This window comes from Monodelphis domestica, chromosome 1 (assembly GCF_027887165.1).
Source record: "Monodelphis domestica isolate mMonDom1 chromosome 1, mMonDom1.pri, whole genome shotgun sequence".
NCBI classification, from domain to species: Eukaryota; Metazoa; Chordata; class Mammalia; order Didelphimorphia; family Didelphidae; genus Monodelphis; species Monodelphis domestica.
In genome coordinates this window covers 379,906,963-379,928,445 of record NC_077227.1, presented here as the reverse complement: position 1 = coordinate 379,928,445, position 21,483 = coordinate 379,906,963, and the positions used below count along the sequence as shown (strand labels likewise).

At 34.9% G+C, this 21,483-nt stretch overlaps 1 protein-coding gene across 2 annotated transcripts in view; it reads right to left on the bottom strand.

Annotated features, from left to right (window-relative positions):
- Nucleotides 1–124: 124 nt before the first annotated feature.
- CREBRF (CREB3 regulatory factor) overlaps nt 125–21,483 on the bottom strand; it is a 52,693-nt gene continuing 31,334 nt past the window's right edge. For both annotated transcript variants that reach the window (XM_056811583.1, XM_007474024.3), the window contains exons 3-9: nt 19,805–19,930; nt 17,411–18,494; nt 12,001–12,195; nt 11,104–11,293; nt 10,353–10,426; nt 8,133–8,255; nt 125–5,907 (exon numbers count right to left, since the gene is read on the bottom strand). In XM_056811583.1, the coding sequence (XP_056667561.1) occupies nt 5,792–5,907; nt 8,133–8,255; nt 10,353–10,426; nt 11,104–11,293; nt 12,001–12,195; nt 17,411–18,494; nt 19,805–19,915 (1,893 nt within the window). In that variant the 5' untranslated portion in view covers nt 19,916–19,930 and the 3' untranslated portion in view covers nt 125–5,791. The remainder of the gene's footprint in view (nt 5,908–8,132; nt 8,256–10,352; nt 10,427–11,103; nt 11,294–12,000; nt 12,196–17,410; nt 18,495–19,804; nt 19,931–21,483) is intronic.

The window sequence follows — 21,483 nt, the reverse complement described above, 5'->3', positions numbered from 1 at the left end:
GTACGTGAATACAAATAATAATTGTATCCATATTATCTTAGAGATGTGTCAGTAAAAACAGAAGAAAAGTGGCATGGAAGGGAACGGAGAGGTGGAAAGGGAAGGAAACACACATGAGGCAAACTCAGTTCAAAACCTTTTCTTTCCATCTTTTTTTATTTTAAATTACAAAGGACGTTGCATACACTGACGAGTCTGTATCTGACTAGAAGTGCAGAGGGGCTGGAAAGTGACAGTAAACAAAGTCAAAATTTGAGTTGTGTCTTTTTTCTTAAAAGAAAAAACTACACAACTATTAACCAACATTTAAATAGAGTAACTTTTAAAACAGCTCATGCGTTAACAAGGTAAAATTCTTTCTAAACAAGAGAGACAAGACTGATTCCAATAAAAAGTTTCTTAGCTCCAGTTGGAAAAGAACTACAGAATATTTGACAACATTACAAACAGGACTCCAAGCAACTATGCAAAATAGATGGCCACAGTGTATGAACAAATGCTCGGAATTCTTTTCCTTCTCCCTCCCCCCACTTGGCTGTTAGGTTCTGTCAGAATTAGAATTCACTGTTGACCACAAATCCTAACCTACAGGACAACTCTGTTATAGTGGGAGCCACCATCCTAGGGAGGAAGAATCAGAAAGCAGGCAATGGAATACAGTGCCATAAGAATGTTTTCCAAAAGCAGATACAGTACACACATATATACACATCTATGCTTTTTGGTTCTTCAAAAAACAGTGGGTAGAGAAGGAGGGACCAGATGAGGTCATCAGTCACACTGCTACCCAACCCAGAAGTCATTCCTCCTGTGTGTTTCACACTATTACACTGTTATAGAAGAGGCAAACTTGGTTTACCCAAACTTGGCACATCAAGATACTCAACTTGAACGTTCTCAATTAGTCATCAATTCTCTGACCCTACAATACCAATTAGAAGTAGTTTTAAAGAGCTACCTGTCCTCTCAATAAAAGTGGAAATTTGGCATGATAATTCAATTTATAATTCATAAATCTTTCTGTAATTCTAGTCAGTTTGAGCAGTGGGACTGTTTCAACACAATCACCATTTGCTCCTTGGAAAACTGTGACATTCAGTAGTACATTTTCGCCGTCTTTATCCCACACTTTTTTTTCCCTTTCAAATGAATCGACATTCCTGTAGTTGACATTCATAGTTACATATCATTACATATTTAAGATTAAAAAAGGATGGAGTCTTCTCAAAATCATAATGCCCTTAGTAAGATTACAAAGAATCCACAATTGTTGTGGCACTGTGTTTGAAACTATTTGTCATGATCCTCGGGAAGAACAAAAGTAGCAAACTGCATTTCTGTGCAAAGTTATGAAAATGACCTCAGTTCCCCATGAAACAGTATTTTTTTTTTGACAAAAATTCTATTAAGGGGATAACTGAAACCATTTCCTTTAACACTGAAGGCATAATTCAATTAATTCTCAAAATTCAAGTTTCAAGACTAGAAGTGATACTAACATTTGTGTTAACGTAATTAGGCAATGCTTCAACAGAACTTGAGGAAGACTATTAACAAGAATGGGAACATAATATTACTTTGTTAGTTCCTGCTGAAGGCCACTTGAATTCATTTCAGAAAGTTAACTCAAAGCAGCTAAAATCTCCATGTTAAAAAGATTTATGGAATAAAGAAAAGCACATCCGTCTTGCCATTTTGGTGAATAAACTAACAGCTTTATTAATGAAGGCAAACATCAGATAATTGTATGAATATTATATATATAAAAAAGAAATCCAAACTGACAGCATTGTATTTCAAAAGTACTATACTTCTGTTTCTTTAAAAGAGACTTGTCATCTGTTTAGAAACAAACAGAAACTGGTACTCTTCTCCTAAAAAAATTTGTGGAAAAATGAAAGTAAGTAAATTTCAGGCTGATGAGTTGAACATACCTTTCTTTGAATGCAGACTATTTGCTAATAAGCAAAAAAAGTCAAGCATCAGAAAGAAGTTGTATGATAAATTCATGAAAGTCAGAGAAAAAGGACGTAGTGGAATTATTGTTAACCCTCTCCCCTCATACTCAAAAGACCATTCAAAATTGGTCTTTCATACAAATATAAAATAACTACAAAGAGAGAGGGGAATTTGAAACCAGACCCATCTGAAATCCTTCATGATGCTTTTTATTATAGTTCTGATTCTCTTTCCAAAAAGGTCAAAGAGTTAAAAGACTTAGGGAGTGGAAGGGGATGAAGACATTTAGTTCTAAAGGTACAAGTAAGGCACAATATAAAGCCACATCATAATCTGTCATGAAGGATATAGGAAAGGACAAGAATCATACATGGTACGGTAGAACAAGCAATCATATCGATTGAAAAAGTGTGGCACCCAATTCAAAACTTTGACAAGGTCTTAACAAGAGCAGTTGGACAGCATGCTGTAATATGGAAACAAACTCTATAAAGAATCCAGTGTATCTGAAACAAAGAAGGTTGTTTTTTTTTGTTTTTGTTTTTTTGTTTTTTGTTTTTGTATTTTAAATCATAGTAGTATTAGAATTGAAGTGTATAAATTGCTTTTGAATGATGGGATTATTTGAAGTGAATATTCACAATGCCTCCACTTAAAATAAAATCCAGGACTTCATTATGATCTGCATACCATGTATGAACACTGAAAACCTTTAGAGAACTCTTCTCTAATGATCTTCATCCAAAAATACATGCCACAATTTCCAAAAACAGAACATGTACAGTTGTTGGGGGTTTTTGTTAACCCTTATAAGATTTGTTTGTGTGATAAGTATACACTAAATGTATATATTTTAATGACAATAGAGGAAGCAGATTATTACTGGCATTAAAGTACAACCATTTCTAGACGGTTTTAAATGCCACAGAGTCCCCTGGTTAAAATGTAAAGCTGCACAGCTTGCCTATGTCATCTTTACAGTAAAGTTAAAACAACCGCAAGGTGGTTTAACTTTACTCTACATTTTACTGCCAGGTTTTATTTAGATCAAGTATCGCTGCAGCATTCTGACCAGCCCAGATTTAGCAGCAAATGGCAGGAATCATATAAAACGCAATCTTTTTTTTTTTTAACAAAGTGCTTTTCTAAGATATACATACATATATAAATAGGTACAAAATAAAGTGTCAACATTAAAAAGCTCAACTATTTAAAAGCTTTGAACTATTTAACTTAAGTTGTACATATAAAACACTGAAATAAGAGAGTAGGGTAATCCACTACATGGATTTATAATTTTTTTCTTTTTTTTCTTTTTTTCTTTTGAAATGTGAGACCAAAATCATATTCTGGTTTGTAGACAGAAAAAAAAGTGATCAAAATAGAACCGCTAAAATGGGTCATTTTCTAAATCTTATCAGTTGAATCTCTATCATGGAAGTGATCTTCACCTGATTATAAAACTGTGGTGTTGGCAATACTTTTAAATTTACCAAACACATTCTCTGTATCTTCCCAAGTTACAAACTTGTATTTTGTCTTCCTTCCCCCACCAAAAAAGAACTAACAAATTTTTAAAAACCATTGTTTGTTTTGTAATCTATTTACTCTAGAATGAGCCTGAACTCATAAGGGATGTTTCTCTCAAATGTATAGGAAAAACATGTGCATCACAGTTTTAGTGCAAGTGAGTGTGGATGACTTCTCCCCCTCCCCCCTTGGAGTTTCTATAAAGTAAGTTTCATGATACTGTGCATGCACTCTGGGAACAAGACACAATATGTTCATACATTACTGGATGTTTCAGACTTAAACCTTCATACTCTAAAGCTTAAAAAAAAATGCAAATTCTAAAAAAAACCCATCTGATTGAATGAAGAAAAAGAAACACACTGTATAAAAATAAATTGTACTAAAGAATAAATTCTCCAAGGGGGAAATGGAAGGCCTATATGACTTTAAAATGTACAGTCCCAGAACCTAAGTTTGAAACTTTTGGTACTTTTATTCTGGTTGAGCAAGCTATTTAATGTGGTTGTGGTTTTTTTCATTTTGTTGTGGGTTTTTTGTCACCACCACTACCACCTATAATAGCTGAAACAAAATTTGAGAGTGAATATTAAGAGGAAGGAAAGACTAGGTATAGCCCAGGGGGAAGGTCCACAAACCCAGAGAATGATGCTGCCTTGACATAAGGAATTTCTCATACCTCTTAGGTAAAGCTTTAACACAGTTTAAACACTGACTAATGAAGCTGACTTTTATATGAGCAAAAGAGCACCTAAAAACTAAAAGTGTTAATATCTCTCAATCATAGAAACTAGAATTAACAAGAATAAGTCACATGTAAGTTTGAAGAAGCTAGTTTGGAAATACCTGTACAAAAATATAAAAATCTATAAATTTTTTTTGTTTTAAGCTTGTGTTGATCCTTGGAAATATTACATGCACAATAATACATCAATTGGAAAAGTGGCAACTAAAGAATTAGATATTTGTAGCTTTTTCTTTCTTTACATATATATATACACAGTACAATAAAAATAATCTGTATTTTGGTTGTTTGGTGGAAGTATACTACAACAAGCTAAATAAACTTTTTAAATCCTCAAAATCGAAAACTATTTTACCAATAGCTTACTAAAATGCAAATATATTAAAATTTCCTACAATAAGTGCAGAAAAAAAGATTTACAAACTCCTAAATGGCCACCAACTTATCTACTATGGAAGCGAACTAGAGGAACAGCAAAATAATATTTGTATGTATGAATGCTCCTTCTGTAGATAATTGGACCCAAACAGAAATAAAATTCACAGTTCAGTAAGATCCCTAACCCTGACCTTTAGATTTTTTCTTTTTTTTTCCTTTTTTTTTCATACATTCAGTACAGTATCATGTAAGCTGTGCAAAACTTTACTTAGACTGGCAGTTCGCCATATCAGTTGCATTTGTCTTTGGTACAAAAAATAAAACAATCGCATTAATGTGCAAGTATTTGTCTTCTTCCGGCCAAGTACCGAAATTGAGTTTTCTAGAGCCATCTTTTTTTTTTTTACAATACACAGACTCTGTGGCATATATCTACATTTCAACATAGTCCTATATACATTCAAAAAAATTTTAAGAGTTGGAACAAAAACATTTAAACCCCATAATTTTACCATCTATACATCTTGTTTTTCCTCATTAGGGTTATCATACAAAACATTACCAGTTTATAGCTACAGTTTTCCCCCAAATACAAGGCACAAAGAATATGCTTTTTTTTTCTTGCACGGACATATATATATATATATCATATTGAGCTCTGAAAATTAAAATCTAATATGGCACACATAGCATGAATGCTACATGTGCTATATACAAGTGAGATTAATGGGTGTGGGAAAAAAATTAGAACACAAAGCAATAATTCTAAAAACAATCTAAACTGACAGTTTAAAAAAATGCTTCCTCTTAATTTTGTGTTGCATTCAGAGCATAAACCTGCCAGAACATTTGGCATTTGCTAACATTTTCACTTGCGGAAACAAGTCTGACTTCTATAGATTTTGCATCCTGGTCCTAAACAGCCACTTATAAACATATAAGTTTCCATACTGATGCCAGAAGCAATTTTAACTATGGTTTATGCTCTGAAAAAATGCTATAATCAAGTATTTTGGATCATGCTTCACTTATACTACTTAGTTATTAAAACAATGTAACCTAATTGTAAATGTTTACATAATGCTAAACTGACATGCAGAACAGAATGAAATTTTACAATGAAGAACCTGACTGAACACAGACATAATTCTGACCAGAGTAGTGGTCAAATGAGGCCAATTACACTTTGGATGTTGGTATTCTTAGTCCTACTAGGCCCCCAGTGGGGTTGCCTTCTGCAGTCTTCTCTAACACTTGGTTCACAAATTCTGAGGTTTGTCCAGCAACTGGTAGACCTGAAGAAAGAAAGAACAGCTACATTCAGATGCTCACACTCCCTGTGTGTCCTTCAAGCAAGTGCCTCCCTGGGCTTCAGGTTCCTCACCTTTAAAATAAGGGGGTCCCTTCAAAGTCTACAGCAGTGATTCTAAAAATTGGGATGGTGAAGGTAAGGAATTCACCATTTAATCCAGGGCTAGGGAATCTCTAGGACAATCGGACGTGACCTTTGCTTTGATTTTGCCCCATGAGAATATTGTTTGATCACTTCTTCAGGCCAAAGAATCAGGCTCTCAGGCCCAAGTCTAACTTATTTCATTTAGAACAACATCTCTGAGATAATATGAATTAGAACCAGTAAAATCTGAGGAAAATGGTTATTCATTATTTCATAGATCAGAACTTATAAGAAAAAGTGTGGTTACTGAATGTTTTTACTGTTCTTTTAAAAAGCAGCTGGGTTTAATGGTCTCTATAACTCTAAAAAAAAAAAAAGAAACATTAAATAACTTTTTGAATGTAACCTTTCAGTGACTTTTTTCTAAGGGTCAATAGTATTTCATGGAAAAACTTTTGCCCTTAACAACCTAATCCAATCCTAGCATGAACGGGGATGAATAGTCAGTCCCAGCTTACACTGTGTCTTATATAAGGGGGAAAAGTGAGACTCTATTACCCTACCTAGATATTTCTGTTCCTTATAATTTCTGAACTAATAGTTTCTCACTACTCACTGGGATTCCAGTATTTTCAACAGGCTTTGTTCCACTACTTTTAGTGGATCACTTTAGCTAGATGATTATATTAGTTATATTTTAAATTAAAAGGTTAACAAAATACTTATTTTTTTCTTTTTTTTACCTCATGCTTTAAAGTTATTTAGGAATTTTTAATCTTATGTTTTCTAATTTTTTTATTTTAACGGTTTCATTTCCTAAGATATACTATACCCTTCTCTACTTTCTTAAATAGAATCCAGTAAACATAATAAGATATAGTAACCATTTCCTGATGACTGAGAGGCAATTACTACATATCCTACCATAATGATCTCAGGGCTTCATTACCTTTTCAGTCTCAAGTCACATTATTCCTCTTCAAGCACTCTACTCTAGTCAAACTAACTTATTCACAGTTCCCCAGTCTTATACTTCCTCTGGGCCTACTTATTCACATGACCTTGGACAAGTTGCTTTCCCTCATAAGTACAGTAAGTAAATTATACTAAAAGAGTTCTAAGGCTTCTTCCAACTCTAAATCTCTAATCCTATGCTCTTTTGTAGATGATGACTTCTTATGCCTATAAGAAATCTCCCCTTATTACTATTAATGGATAAAAGCAATTACCTATTACTATTCTTCCATATCAAGGTTAGTTTAGTTTTGGTGCCACATATTCTAAGAAGTCTTCCTTAAAGGTTCCAATTAGACATGATCTCTCCATCTTGAATCATTCAGGTCATTCTGACCTTTCTGGTGAATTTAGAACTATCTTGTATCATGATTTCTGTACTTCTTTCATTCCATCTATTAGTTTAGAAACTTTTTCAGGGATGGAACCAGTTTTCCCCCCCAAATCCCAATAGTAGTTGTTCAGAGCAAGTAATTAGGGACTAAGAAATGTGGTGTTGTTTGCTCAAACATTAATGGTTGATGGCCACTAATTGCTTTTAATGGTCCTAGTCTTTTCCCTTTCTGTAACAGTTATAAGCTGTTCCTTCTCATTGTTCTCTGAATGTTGTACCTGCCTCTTTCAGAACTCTAGTCTGCCCTATTTATTTTGCTATTCCTACTCTGTTTTGACCTAAGAACCCAGATGACCAATACTGTTAAAACTGTGCAAAAAGAGGATACTAAACCTAAGATAATATGCCCTGAAGGAAGAGTTCTTCTATGGAATTTACTCAACAATTACAGATTTTGAAGCAATTATTTCAGCTACTCATGTCTCTTTTCTAAAAGTTGAAGAATTTTATGATTCCGTGTTCCCAGCTATGTCCCAAATAATTGAGATTACCCAAGCATCATCTCTAGATAATAAAAGCTATAGGAAAATTCTAACAATAAAGTAAAAATCATATTAAAAAACAAATATGATAAGACAGCTTTGCCTTTAGTAAATTTAATTAGCATTTTGTATTATACACAATATCTGTATGAAAACAAGAGCTTTTTTCCTCTTTAAGTTCCATTCCACATGTTGTGTCTTGTTATTTGAAGGTAAGTCATGTATTACCCTTACCAAGAGTATCTTTAATAAGTATGTCAAGCTTCTGTCCCATGTTAGGTCCTCTATCCTCTCTTGGATTCTGCACTCGGTTTACAATCTCTTGCTTGATAGAGTTGATTACAAATAGCAAGTTATCTGCAAAACAGAAAGCATATATAGAACACATTACCTACTAAAAAACTATTGGGATTGAGTTTATAATAATTAGGAGATATGAAAAACACTATTTAAAAAAAAGCTTTTCTCCTACCAAATATTTTCAAAATTTGTCAGTGATCTGGTACTACTGTCTCCTGATGTAGCTATGGAAGTTCTGAAACCACTTTAGGTCTCTTCAGTCAATACTGAATAATCTTGGGTGGTAAAGGATTTTTTAGGCCAAAATTTCTGGATGGGTTTTGCTGCTATCTTGGTTGCATACTGAAAATGTCCTAAGTCCCTCTGGTCCATGGCTCTCTGGCAAAGGCCATGTAGAGATATTATCAGAAATAAAGACCAAAAGGCTTCACCAGCAGGGAAAAATAAGTGGCAGATTCATCAATCATTATATATTTGACAAGCTAGTCATTCATCTATTTTTGACAAGTCATATTACAGAATCATAGAGTTGAAAGGGTCCTCACATTCAGTCCAAGCTGTACCTGAGGAAAGATCTCTACTACAACATTCCAAATAATTAGTCATCTAGCCACCATCTCCCAAAATAGCTGATTTTACCTTTAGACAACTCAGGTATGAAGTTTTTCCTCACATCAAACTACCTTACTGAGGTTTCCACTTGGTTCTGTTTTCTAGAGCTAAATAGAGCAAGTCTGATCTCTCTGCCTAGACAGCTCTCCATGTTTCCCTTAAGTTTTCTTTTTTTCTAGATTCAACAACCTTATTTCTTCCAACTGATTTTTGTATGCTATGGTCACTAAGGTGCTTTACCACCATCTTTCCCTTGGATGTTTTAGTTTGTGAATATTCTTTTGAGAATGTGGCAATTCAAATCAAGCCTATTACTCTAGATCTGTTCAGATCAGATAAGATTTCAGTAGGAAATAACTTTTTTTCTAAGTACCAGGATTCTTTTGTATATAAATCTAAGATTAAGTTCACTTTTTATACTGCCACATCAAACTGGTGACCCGTATTATGTTTGCAATACAATAAAACTGGGGCTCAGATTTTTTCAAACTATTATCTAATTAAAAATACCTCCACACATATAGACCTATATCACTATAGGAAACTGACTTCAGTTTTAGCAGTTTTAAAAGAAAACATAATTTTTAGAGCTGAACAATTTGTAAATTTGGCTTATTTTTCTTCCTAAGAACAAAAACACATACAAGAGATTTTCATAGAAGTGACAAATAAAACAACCTGTCCTTGAAATATGTAACTACACATGGAAGGGACTACATTTAGAAGCAGATAAGCAAGACAAGCACCTGTGGCTAGTACACTAGGCAGACTATGGGAGTTCTGGCTATGTACAAGGACCATCTCTTCAATAAGCAGCTAAAACACTTTTTTTACTTTATCCTCACCACACAACTGGCTAGACTAATCAATGTAGACTATGTTGTTCCAAGATTCCAATATGTTTTTCATCTATATGTATATATCTTAAACCCTTACTTTTTGTCTTAGAATCAATATTGTGTATTGACTCCAAGGAAGAAGAATAGTAAAGGCTAGGCAAGGTTGGTTAAGTAACTTGCCCAGGATCACACAGCTAAGAAATGTCTGAGGCCAAATTTGAACCCAGGACCTCCCATCTCTAGGTCTGGCTCTCAATCCACTGAGTCACCTGGCTGCCCCCCCCATGTTTGTTCTTAAAGTGAAATTTTATACCAATGGTTCACTCAACAAAAATTATGTGAGTGATTTTCAGGAATGAATTACACATGCAAATCATGTATCAATTTTGTAAAGATAGATTACGAATGAAAATTTTAAACATGAGTTTTCATAAGATGAACAAAATAATACAGGTAACATCTGGTGTAGGACCAACTAGACCAGATACACATACAAGTATATTTATTTATATGTTCCAAAGAGGCAGTAGGCAGAAAGGGAAGAAAATACAACAACTTGGTGAGCTGAGAGATAAACAGGCAGGTGGAACAAGGTGGAGGCTGAGCAGAGAGAGGATGGATGATAAGACTGGAGTGGATAAGTAGGAAAGGGAGTAGATAAATGTAATTCTGTAGAATGCTAGTAAATTTCTTAGAACATTACCATATTCTGTATTAAGACCCCATAATTTCACTTTATTAGCTTCATACTGAGCTTTTTTCTTTAGTCTGCAAGCCCTACAAAGGAAAAAGTCATTAGTTAACTTTTTTTTGCTTTTTAATCAGTTTTCAGATATATTCAGAATGCTTTTTTAAACTCTCCCAACTATCAGAAGCTTTCTAAAGAGAATAAAAAATAATGCCTTCTATTGTTTATGGGATCAAAAGAACTGTTACTACCTAACTGTTACTATCTAGGAGTACTGTTACTACCAAAAAGTATAACCCCATCAGAGCTGTAACTAAAGCAAAGTAATCAGTGCTTCATACCAGGGCAGGCATCTCTAACAGCATGGTCCCAGAGTGTTTCCTCCCTTGCCTGCCTCACCTTTGGCTACAGCCCAGCAGCACTTCCCATACCCTAAGCTTGTTGCCCCCATGCAAAATTTACTAGTTATGGTTTTGACATATACATACTTATTTACAATTCAAGTAGATTCTGATTTCTTTAAATATACCAAACTAAAAACTACAATCTAATTTTCTGATACTTTGTAAAAACTGAATGACGTAATATGTAACCATCTTTTCCTAGTTAAAAGAAAAATTCCACACTGACCTTAAAATGTTTCCAAAGGGTAGAAAGCATAGCATTTTTCTACATAGTTTGAAGATGTCTCTTCTGTACAGCTCACTAAAAGAATAATCCTAATTCAGAGAATTCATCTACAGAGGCAGAAATCATCAAAACTTACCTGGAAGCTAGCTTGTTCTTTTCTTTCCTTGACCTGGGTCTGGCAGTTAAGGGAAGTTCACTGACTGGTGTCAGATCACTAATCACCTTATTCAATTTCCTTAGTTCATTGCCAATCTGAAGCAGTTTTTTGGGATTTGGAGTCAGGTCTTCAACGTCAGTTCTCCGTGACTTCTTTACTGCATATTTTCCTATTAAGGAAAAAAAAAACACTCTACTGTCCTTAAACAAGTCTCTTCAGCAGAAGAAAATACATTTTCACAAAGCTGCCATTTTGAAGACCATTTTTACTAAGGATTAAAAAGTATGGTGTGTAAATAAGGTTAGTCATTCAAACAGAGGACACCTACTCATCCCTGAAGTGCTAGTAAATGGCAGGCATTTCTCCCCTCCCCCATCATGCAATAAATGGAAAAACTACTCCCCTAGCAATCCCAACCTACTACTATCTTCTTACTTCCATCCACATCTGTGAGTGCTATTTAACTACATGTGGCTACATTAGGATGATGAACTTAACCACTTCCAATTTAAATCTTTTTCTCCTCTATATAAGTGAGATGTTATCTTCAGCTCTTATATCTTCATCCACCCCTAATCTCTGATGATCTATTGTAACATCTTGTTATCACTTCACCATCCTTAGGTCCCAGGGTCAGAATGGAGAAGGAGAAAGAGGGAAGGGGAAGGAGACAGTAAAGCTTCAGGACTTCCACTTGTGAGCAGAAGATAGATGTAGTGAGCAGACTAGTTTTGCTGCCACGCCTGCTCTATTCCCCCTTTTCTCTCTTGTTCAAAGCTCTGGATTTGCCAAAGGAGCATTACAGTTTAACATCTATACTCAAGACAATGCTCCAGAACTAGCAGTACTAATTATTTGACAACAATCCCCTCTTACCATGATGCAAGCCATTTTTTTGATACATATTACTTGGCAAAGTGTCTCTGTTCCATTCAGATGGCCTTAGCATCCTCTCTTGTTGTGATGGTGTTAGTTGTTCACTATACTCCCAGAAGTACCTTCTCTTGCCTCTCTTCCTCGAAGATACTGAAGTCATCTCCTTTAAGTCTTCGACTGAGTCATTTTCATAACCTTTGGGGGAAAACCAAAATCTCAAAATATGAATAGCACTAATTAACTTTGGAAAAAACCCACAAACTTTTGGAAAACTATTAGTCATGTAGTTAGTTTGTTTTTTTAATGTAATATAAACTATTATTGTATTTGTAATTTGCTATTAAATTCGCTTTATTTTGAAAAGAGATATTGTGCTGATTCCATAGAAGGTATACAGACAAAAAGCTGAAACATTCACTGTTCTCAAGGAACTTATATCCTATTAGATATCTAAGCTAAAGATGTTGAGCATGGATTGTATGATAACATTAATCTGGAAAAATATAGCTTTCTAAAACTTCAGTGATTAATAAAAACAAAATAATCATACTGTTCTGAGATATCTGGGCTTCTTTAAGGTGTTTTTTTTTAAAGAATTACTCTTCCAAACTCCAATTAACCATATACATTTGAAGCAAGAGACAAAAGGTAGGTCAATGTCAAGAATGTCAAAAATAATTAGAATTTCTCAAAAAGAACAATCTATGGTGAATTCCACTATTTTCCTAACATGAAACATAACAAAAGGTTTACTAAAATTCACAGATAGCAGGATTGAGTAAATTTCCTTCATGACAGATTGCTATGAAGAGTTTCAGTGGGTAACACTTGTTCTCTCCCCACCTCCTCCTAGAAAGGTGCAGAAAGTACCTATTACACCAAAGGCCACCAGATAAAAATTATTTCCCACCCTACTTGCTTGTTTTAACTGAATGCAACCTTCTCTAGTAAATCAACTCCAAAAAGGGATTCCTTCTTTGTTGTTCAATCTAGGTGTTTCACAAACAAAACAAAATAAAATTAGAGCACTGATAACATTCCCAAAACTTCTGGACTGATCACACTTTTCTTTACCTATTTTACCTCTGCATATCCAGCCCTTCTTTCTCTGTTCCTGCTATTATTATTCTACTTGTAATTATAGTGCCCATACCTGGACTGTTAACAAGAGCCTCCTTGTAGCTTTTTTCCATTTCTCTTTCTCTATATTATACATTCTTAATGCACTCCTAGAGTAATCTTCCAGAGAGCTAATCTTAAAATACTTGCTTATCATACTTTCTTTGGAAAAAAGTAATTCAATTGGGTGTATGCATATGTGTGTATAAACTGTGTATATACACATATGCACATACACACATGCACACACACATGTACACCCTTTTAACCAGCAAGACTACTACTAGCATATCTGGTTTTATCACAATTTTGCTCAAAATCATCAGAAGAAAAATCATTCAATTGATATATAGTTTTTTGTCCAACAATACTACTACTACTAGGTATATATCCCCAAGGACATAAAAGACCTAAAAAGTTCCACAGACAACAAACGTTTTTTCTAAAAGCAAAGAATTGGAACTGGGGAATGGCTGAACATATGTGGTATATAAATGTAATCAAATATTACTATGCCATAAGAAATTATTAATATGAAGAATTTAGAAAAACTTGGTATGACTTCTATAAACTGATATATAGTGAAGTAAGTAAAATTAGAAGAAAAAAATTGCATGATGACCACAATAATGTAAAAGAAAACAACATTGAAAGACTTCCAAATTCTGATCAATGCAATTGACTTCATAGTATTTGATGGTGAAACATATCCTCTGATTATGAGCTCAGAAGCGGCAGGTGGCAGGTGAAGAATGAGGAATCTAATAGCCCAAAGTACTGGTTTATTTGGCTTATTTGTTACAAGGGAAAGTGGGTCCTGTTGGGGAAGAGGGATTCATAGGGAAGTAACAATGATGCTTTATTTTTTAAATGCTTTATTTTTTAACATTTTATAATGAAATATAATATAATAAAAGCATTTTAAATGCTTTATTTTTAAAGAGTATTAATAAAAAAAGTTTTAAAAAGAAAATAAAAATGCTCAAATAATTGCTAACTGCCCAAATGAGTAAAGTTCAAGCTCCTATGGCTAGCATATAAGAACCTTTATATTTTTTTTCAGCTTTACTTCACTTAACTGCTCCTTATATATTTTATGCTACAGACAAACTAAACATCACAAATCTGTGTCACAGGTACACATTGCTCTCAACACACCTGTGCTTTGGCTCACACTGTCCCCAGACCTAAAATGCCTTCCCTTCTTCATTTTTTATTTTTAAAAGCCAAACATAGATGCCACTTCCTTCCCTCATCAACTACTGCTAGGCTTATGGAAGAACAGAAAGGCTCATGATGCTACACTAAGATGTAAGGAATCAAAACTGGGCTGGGGACAATGTAGGTAGATTGAGAGGAACTATTTAGCCAACATCCTATAACCTTGGGACAGCTCAGATCTAATGTTTCACAGTCAGGTTTGCCTTGACCCAAACCAAGGCCAAAGAGTACTTTAGAAGCACTATTCTATCCATGCAGGTCAGTCTATGATCACATTTTACTTATTATTGGGCCACTCCACTTTATGTTAGCCACTAACTTTACCACTCCTCATTTGACCTTGCTTTCTGGCAAAATATCATTCTGGTATCTTGCATCTATCAAGTTAGAAAATATCACAGTGTTAGAATCTTAGAAAATAATATATGGGGAACACATGTTTATCTGACATGGTCAGTGAAAGCAAATCAGAAGACCAAATGGTATACTAAGTTTTTCAACATAATTCCAAGAACAGATCCTTAGGTTGTTTTTGATAGGAATAATTTGCAAGGAGTAAGTAATATTTGAGGGCAAATGGGAAATATGAAATGCCTTTAGAAGCCAGTAAATAATGATAACAAAGTAAAGTTTCATTTGGTACCCAACCCAAGGCAACATGCTTGGACTCATGATTCCAGTTGTGGGCTGGCTACTGAATGAGCTCTATGTAATCTTGGGAGCAAGTCCAGAACAGGAACTGAAACTCTATTCTAAGCCCCATGCCCCCTCCACCCCTTAAGATTTTAGGCTCATGAGCTAGTGTTGCCATCAGCCAAGAAACAGCATCAAGTGACCTGGTCACAAAAGAGCCTTTGTAAATTGGTCAAGAACATCACAAATTAAACCAATCAACCCACCCAAATTGGCACACTTCTGTTTCAAAGTATTTCCTTCTGTCTCTTCTCCAGTATTTCACTTTGGGGTTCCTGGAGCTACTGGTTTAGTTCTTCTGTGTAAGTAGAAGGTATTTTTAAATTTTCATTATTCATATTTGCAAAAGCCCAAATATTACCACAATTTTGTCTTTACTGTCCAAGTAAGTTGTACATTAGCAAGTGTGAGAAATGTATACATAATACAAACCAAGTCAATGGGAAACAAGAAAATTAAATGCCCCTTTAACATTTATCATTGTGCTAAAAAGGACAAGATGAGAATTTGATCCCCACATGTGCCATTTAACCTCTACTCTGTTCCATATTCACAGCCTGCTTGCCTAAGCTTAACCAATTGCTCCACAAATAAAATGTTGCCGGTTACTGAAGGGTTCAGTGAAGAGAGTTGGATGGAGACCACCTCTGGTTAGACAATTAAAAATATATACATACTCTTTTGAAGGAACCTAAGTAGCATGGCTGTCCTTATTTAGGACTCATAGCCATCCCTGAGATGGATGAAAGCGCAAAGCAAAGCTCCCTTCTTCCTCTTTCCCAAATATCTTTTAACAAGGGAAATCAAGAACATTAAGGGCAATGTTAAAAAAAAAGAAAGAAAATACAGCCTGAGGGGAAAGTATATACTGATGCAAAGAAGGGAAGTCCTACTATATTTGTTCTGATGATCATGGAATTTACTAGCTAATAAGTAAATGAGCAATAGGATTTTTTGTCTTGTCTTTTTATTTACTTTTTTTTTTTAAGAGGGGCAGTACTGCATAAGGGATGATGCTAGAATTAGTCAGGAAGACCAGGGTTCAAATCTCAACTCTATCTGGCATAGCTGAGTAATGGAGGGCAATTCATTCAACCTCTCTAAGCCTCATTTTTATCATCAGTAAAATGGGGATATTAATGTTCTCCAAAACACAGGGTTCGGAACCATCATTCTCAGAGCTCAAAATGGCCAGTCCTCATTGGCACTCAAAATTAGTTTCCAAACTAGGAATTCTCATGAATCATGCTAAAGATCAAAATTATTATGGAGAACCTGCAAATTTTTCATAGTGACAATTAAAAAAATAGAACCACTATTTTCCATCTGAAAATCAATAAAGATGGTGGCCATAATCCTTATTGTTTCATATCTAAATTTGAAGTTCCTAGGCAAAACAATTTGGTTGTCTCTATCTGATACAAGGTGAAACATCTCAGTAAAAGAATCCACTTCTAACCAAGTAATGGGGGATGGGGGGGGGAACGACATACAACCAGAATACTGAATACCACTGTTTACACTGAATAAAATTCCAGAAATTTTTGTTCCAAAAATTAAGACTAAATATAATAGTATCCCTTGAATGTTAGATTTTTACAGCTCCTTAGAATTGATTGTTATATCTTATTGAGAACTATTAATTTACATTTATATGAAACAATTATATTTAAATAAATCTGCCAAAAATTAAAAAAATGAGGCATTTGGAAGATTCTCATTTCTTTCTGAAATTTTTAATAATGCCTTTCAGCAGTGTCATTTTCATGCACATTTTCATACACACAGAGCAGAACTTTTCTTGGCTAACTTCTTTTTCCCCTTTCATGCCCAGGTAATGCATATAAATAAGTTTTTTTTATTCTGTCTCTAAAAGGACGTCATTCATTACCTTAATACTTCCCCTCTATTTGTGTATTCTCATTCAAGAAAAATATTCTGCAAATGCCGACTGAATCAGAAGTGTCCCCCCCCCACCCCCCTGCCAAAGGAAAATTCTCTTTTTTTCATAAATGAGAACCACAGGGGGATGAGTAGTTGAAACTGACACCAAATCAATTTAGGGACTCCTAATTTTACTCAACTATACTGGAGGGTCACATCCAGAAATAAAATTACTTTCATGCCAATGGATTCTTGGCCTCTCTGCAGAGGTAATGAACAAGGGGACATACTAGAATGCTTGATGTAAGATAAACTAAAAATTGCTCTCAAAGCATTAGCTATGCTACACAAGCAGATAACTATTATTAAGCTACTGATATACCCCTGAATCCTTCCAGTCCCCAAACCAACAAGGTAAAGAAATCACCCCCTAAAAGCTTCCTCTTTCAAGTAACTTTTATAAAGCTCTGCTAGTCTTACTATTTTTCAATACCTGGTTCAGAGAAAGTGTCACTAATATCATCATCCTTGTCATCTTCATAATCTTCTTCCTCCTCTTCTTCCTCCTCATTTTCAGATAGCTCATGTTCACTACCAAACCCTTCATCATGGTCCTCATCATCAACATCATCTTCATCTTCTTCATCCTCTTCAGGGTTGCATTTGGCTTGTTGTTCACCCAGGTTGTCAGAAACAAAAAGAGAATAATTGTGCTCTTCTTTCTTCTGGGATGGATCTGAGACTGATGTGCTGGCAGAAAGGCTGCTGCTCTCTCCTGACACAATTAACCCTGTAGTCTCCTGGGGAGGAGGACTGAGAAGTAGTTCCTGGGTCTCTTTAAAAGGCAAAGTAGGAGCTATATGACTCTGAAGTGTATCCATTCCTTTTTTTTCTTGTCTCTTTGCTACAGCTCCACAGTAACAGGTATTTTCTTTTGCTGCATCAGCATGAACCTGGCTCAACAAGGGCCGAGTCTGAACTGGATTGATCTTTACCTTTGCCTTTTTAACATAGTCTTTACATTCAACATGAAAATTCACCTTTTCATTATGATACAAATTGGTCTTCACCATGATTTGTGTGCTTGATGTGGGTTTGCTTGCCTTTTGGACACAGTCTGACAAAGGAACCTCAGCCTGAACAGTCTTAGATGAGCACACTGGGGCAGCTGCTCGGCTTGCTATCTTTTTCCCAGGTAATGAAGAGGACAAGGGGTTCTGTTTGACACTAAAAAGCAAGTCAGGATAATAAAGGGAATCAGATACTGGCTGAGAATCCTCACTATTAAGTTGAGCCAAAGTTGGAGTTTTACTTATGACCTCTTCATCTTGGTAGGGACTAGAAAAATCATCAAGACCCAGGTAATCCACTTCTTTTGTTCCCCAGATGTCACAGCTAGTCAGTTTAGTATACTTTGTTAAGTCTTCACAGTATGTATCCCACTGTTCCCAGTTTGAGGTTAAAGCAGCCTCATTATCCAAGACATCTGTGAAAGTCTCCAGATTTTCAACATCTTTGCACTCCTCCAAAGAAAGAAAGTTGTCTCTGGGATTCTGTTGGTAATTCATTTCTCTATCCTAAGTAGGAAAATGGGACAAAAAATAGCACCACATTTTAGGGACAAAAAAATATTCACAATTTCCCATTCTCCTTTCTCTTATTTACAATTGCTGTATTAATGTCATTGTTTTACTTTAAGGCAAAGCCATTTATTTTTCATACACAATTCTATATAATTTCTTTACTTCATTGAATTTTATAAAAATGAGGGAACATGTCACTTAAGTGGTTCTTGATATCAGATATCTTAAAATGTTCTTCCTTCAAGTCTGGAGTATGGCCCAAATATTACGGTTTCTTTGTTTTCAACTATAAATGCTTCATGTGAGGGATCTGTGATGTTACAAATATAGCTATTTTTGCCACTGAAGCATATAATAGTCCTTCCATACTTTCACAGACAGTCTTCATGAATTTCTGTGTCTAAAAATATTTATCACCTGACACCAACCTTTTGGTGACAAGCTTCTCCACATGTGACTAGGCTGGTCCTCAGACAATGGGCACACAGGTTGTCAGTTGGACTGTACTCAAAGCCTCTCCAGTGTGGTAAGAACTGATAGATGCAACAACATAATACTGATGTAGCCTTTGATAATCAAGGCTACCTTTGTGTCACAATGAGCCAATGAAAGATTTCAGTGGACATACTATAAATACCACCACTGAAGAAGATTGTTTTTTCTTGCTCCTTTATGCTTGGAAAATTTTGATATCTTTTTAACAGCAACCATAGTTATAATGTATAGCTAGCTCATCATGGAAAACTAAGCTGTACTGTTAATAACAGAGGGAACTTTAACAACAGCAAAAACAGGATCAAAGATAGTTGAAACCTAGTCACAAATGAGGCCCAGAACATAACCTCAATTCTCATGCACAAATGTAGATACAAAATTCTTTCTGTATGATTCAAACATATTAGTAAATAATAATTTTATTTAAATGTCTAGTTTGATCACTTAAATTGACAAACCTATTCAGATTACTTGTAACTGCTATTTTTTTTTAATGCTCAACTTCATACCCCTGAATATTTTTTTTAAATGCCATACTCTAGCTTTATCACTTTTGTTTCCTCATTTGTTAGCTGGAGCTTAGTGGCAAAACAGCCTTATGTGATTTCTCAATAAATATCTTACCTTTCTAAATGCAGAAGGTATATACATAATTCTAAAAAGTACTACAATCAGGCTTCTTAGAATCAAAATTGAGCTTACATTCATTCTTGCTCTCCACCTACTAGCTTCTCAATTAAAACAAAGCAAACAAAATATACATAAATGTTAAAATAAATTAAAATAGAGCCCAAGAAAGTATCACTTACCAGTTCATACATGAAGTCTGGATCTGAACTGTTTGCTAAGAGATCTGTGCTCATCAGAGTCTGTTCTGAAAATGTGTGGCTTCGAAAGGCATCCCCAAAAGGCGGGTCCATTCCGCTTACACTAGGCTGCAATGAAATGATTTCATTTAATTTAAAAATCTGAAGTCTTTAAAAATTTCTATTTTATTATCTTCCTCTAAAGAAAATCTACAGTTCAAGGCAGTTTATCCATCTTTTTCAAAGTACTTTCTAACAACTAACTCAATTTATACCATGTGAACAATTAAAATAAGGAATTGCATCAGAAATTGCAATGGTCAATGGAATTAAACTTGCACCACCAGAAGACTATTTATCCACCAAAGAGGGCCACAAAGTATATTACTCAGTGGGTATTTCAGTATACAACTATGTACAGTGAAAACATTGTAAACTTTACTAAGAGATCTTTTCTGTTCTTATTTCCTTGGAGGATTTCCTTATCATTTCTGAGAAGATGAATAGATTTATAAATCTCTAGTAGCAGTAATTTTCATTTTGCCCCTATAGAGGAGCAAAAGTCAAGGTTTCCACATGTGAAATGAGTACAACAAGAACATTTTGTCTTGGTAATCATGATTTTGGTGGGGGAATATTTGTTAAGTTTGTAGTAGGAGTAAACCTTGGGTCTTTTTTAGTGTCACACAATATTAGTACTACCTAATAAATCACTGGAGTCACTGCCCAACACTAATAGTTTGGGCCCCAGAAAAGCATAAGAGCTGGATTAATCATTCCTTGGGAGGTGCCTCTCCTGATTCTACATAAAAAGCATCTTCTAGTTTCTATTCTGTTATTATACCTATGTCACCTGTCTCTCCTGGTTAAGAGAGGGAAAAGAGTATAGTGAGTTTAAGGCCAGAAGTGGAATAAAGAAGCAGATCATTAGAAAGGGAGCACATTAGTAGTTTAAATTATCAGAATAGGAATAAGAGAGGTTTCAACCCAGGATACCATTGATTGGTTCAGTGGTTCCCTCCAAAATAAAACTGACTGGTTCAAAGACAATCCCTATCATTTTTCTCAGAGAAGCACAATCACTTTTATCTATGTTTTATGTCTTTTAAAAATGTATGCAAAATAAATGCTTAAAAATAGCTTTACATAGTAAATCGAAAACCAAGGGATGTTTTTCAGATGACAACTTGAAAAGATACTCCAATCCAATTAATTAAATCATCTATAACCTTTGCTTTTCATTACCCCTTTTCTGAGATAGTCTCATGGGAACTGAAGTGGTATACCTAGTAGTAAGAAAGATGGTTCCCAATTGTTTCAAATGCAAGAGAAAAACGTTGTCCATGGTCCCCCCAGGAACCAGGAGGCATTAAACTTAGTGCTCTATAAAATAATCTTCTACTAACTGAGGTTAGCTCTAGCCTCTCTCTTACATGTCCTTTATTTTGAAAAGATGATGTGATGTCATGTTGAAGGTTATCTGAATGTGCAGAAGTGGATACACACTGCACATAAGTACGATTAGTGAAGAGAAATGAATCAAAGGAGCCTAACTCTGAGGTGGTAATCTTAACACTGGAAAGGAACTTCACAGGGTATCTAGTACAATCTAAACCTGACCAAGAATCCCCTCTAAAACTCACCCAAGTGACCATTCAGTCTTTGGTTTAAAACTTATACAG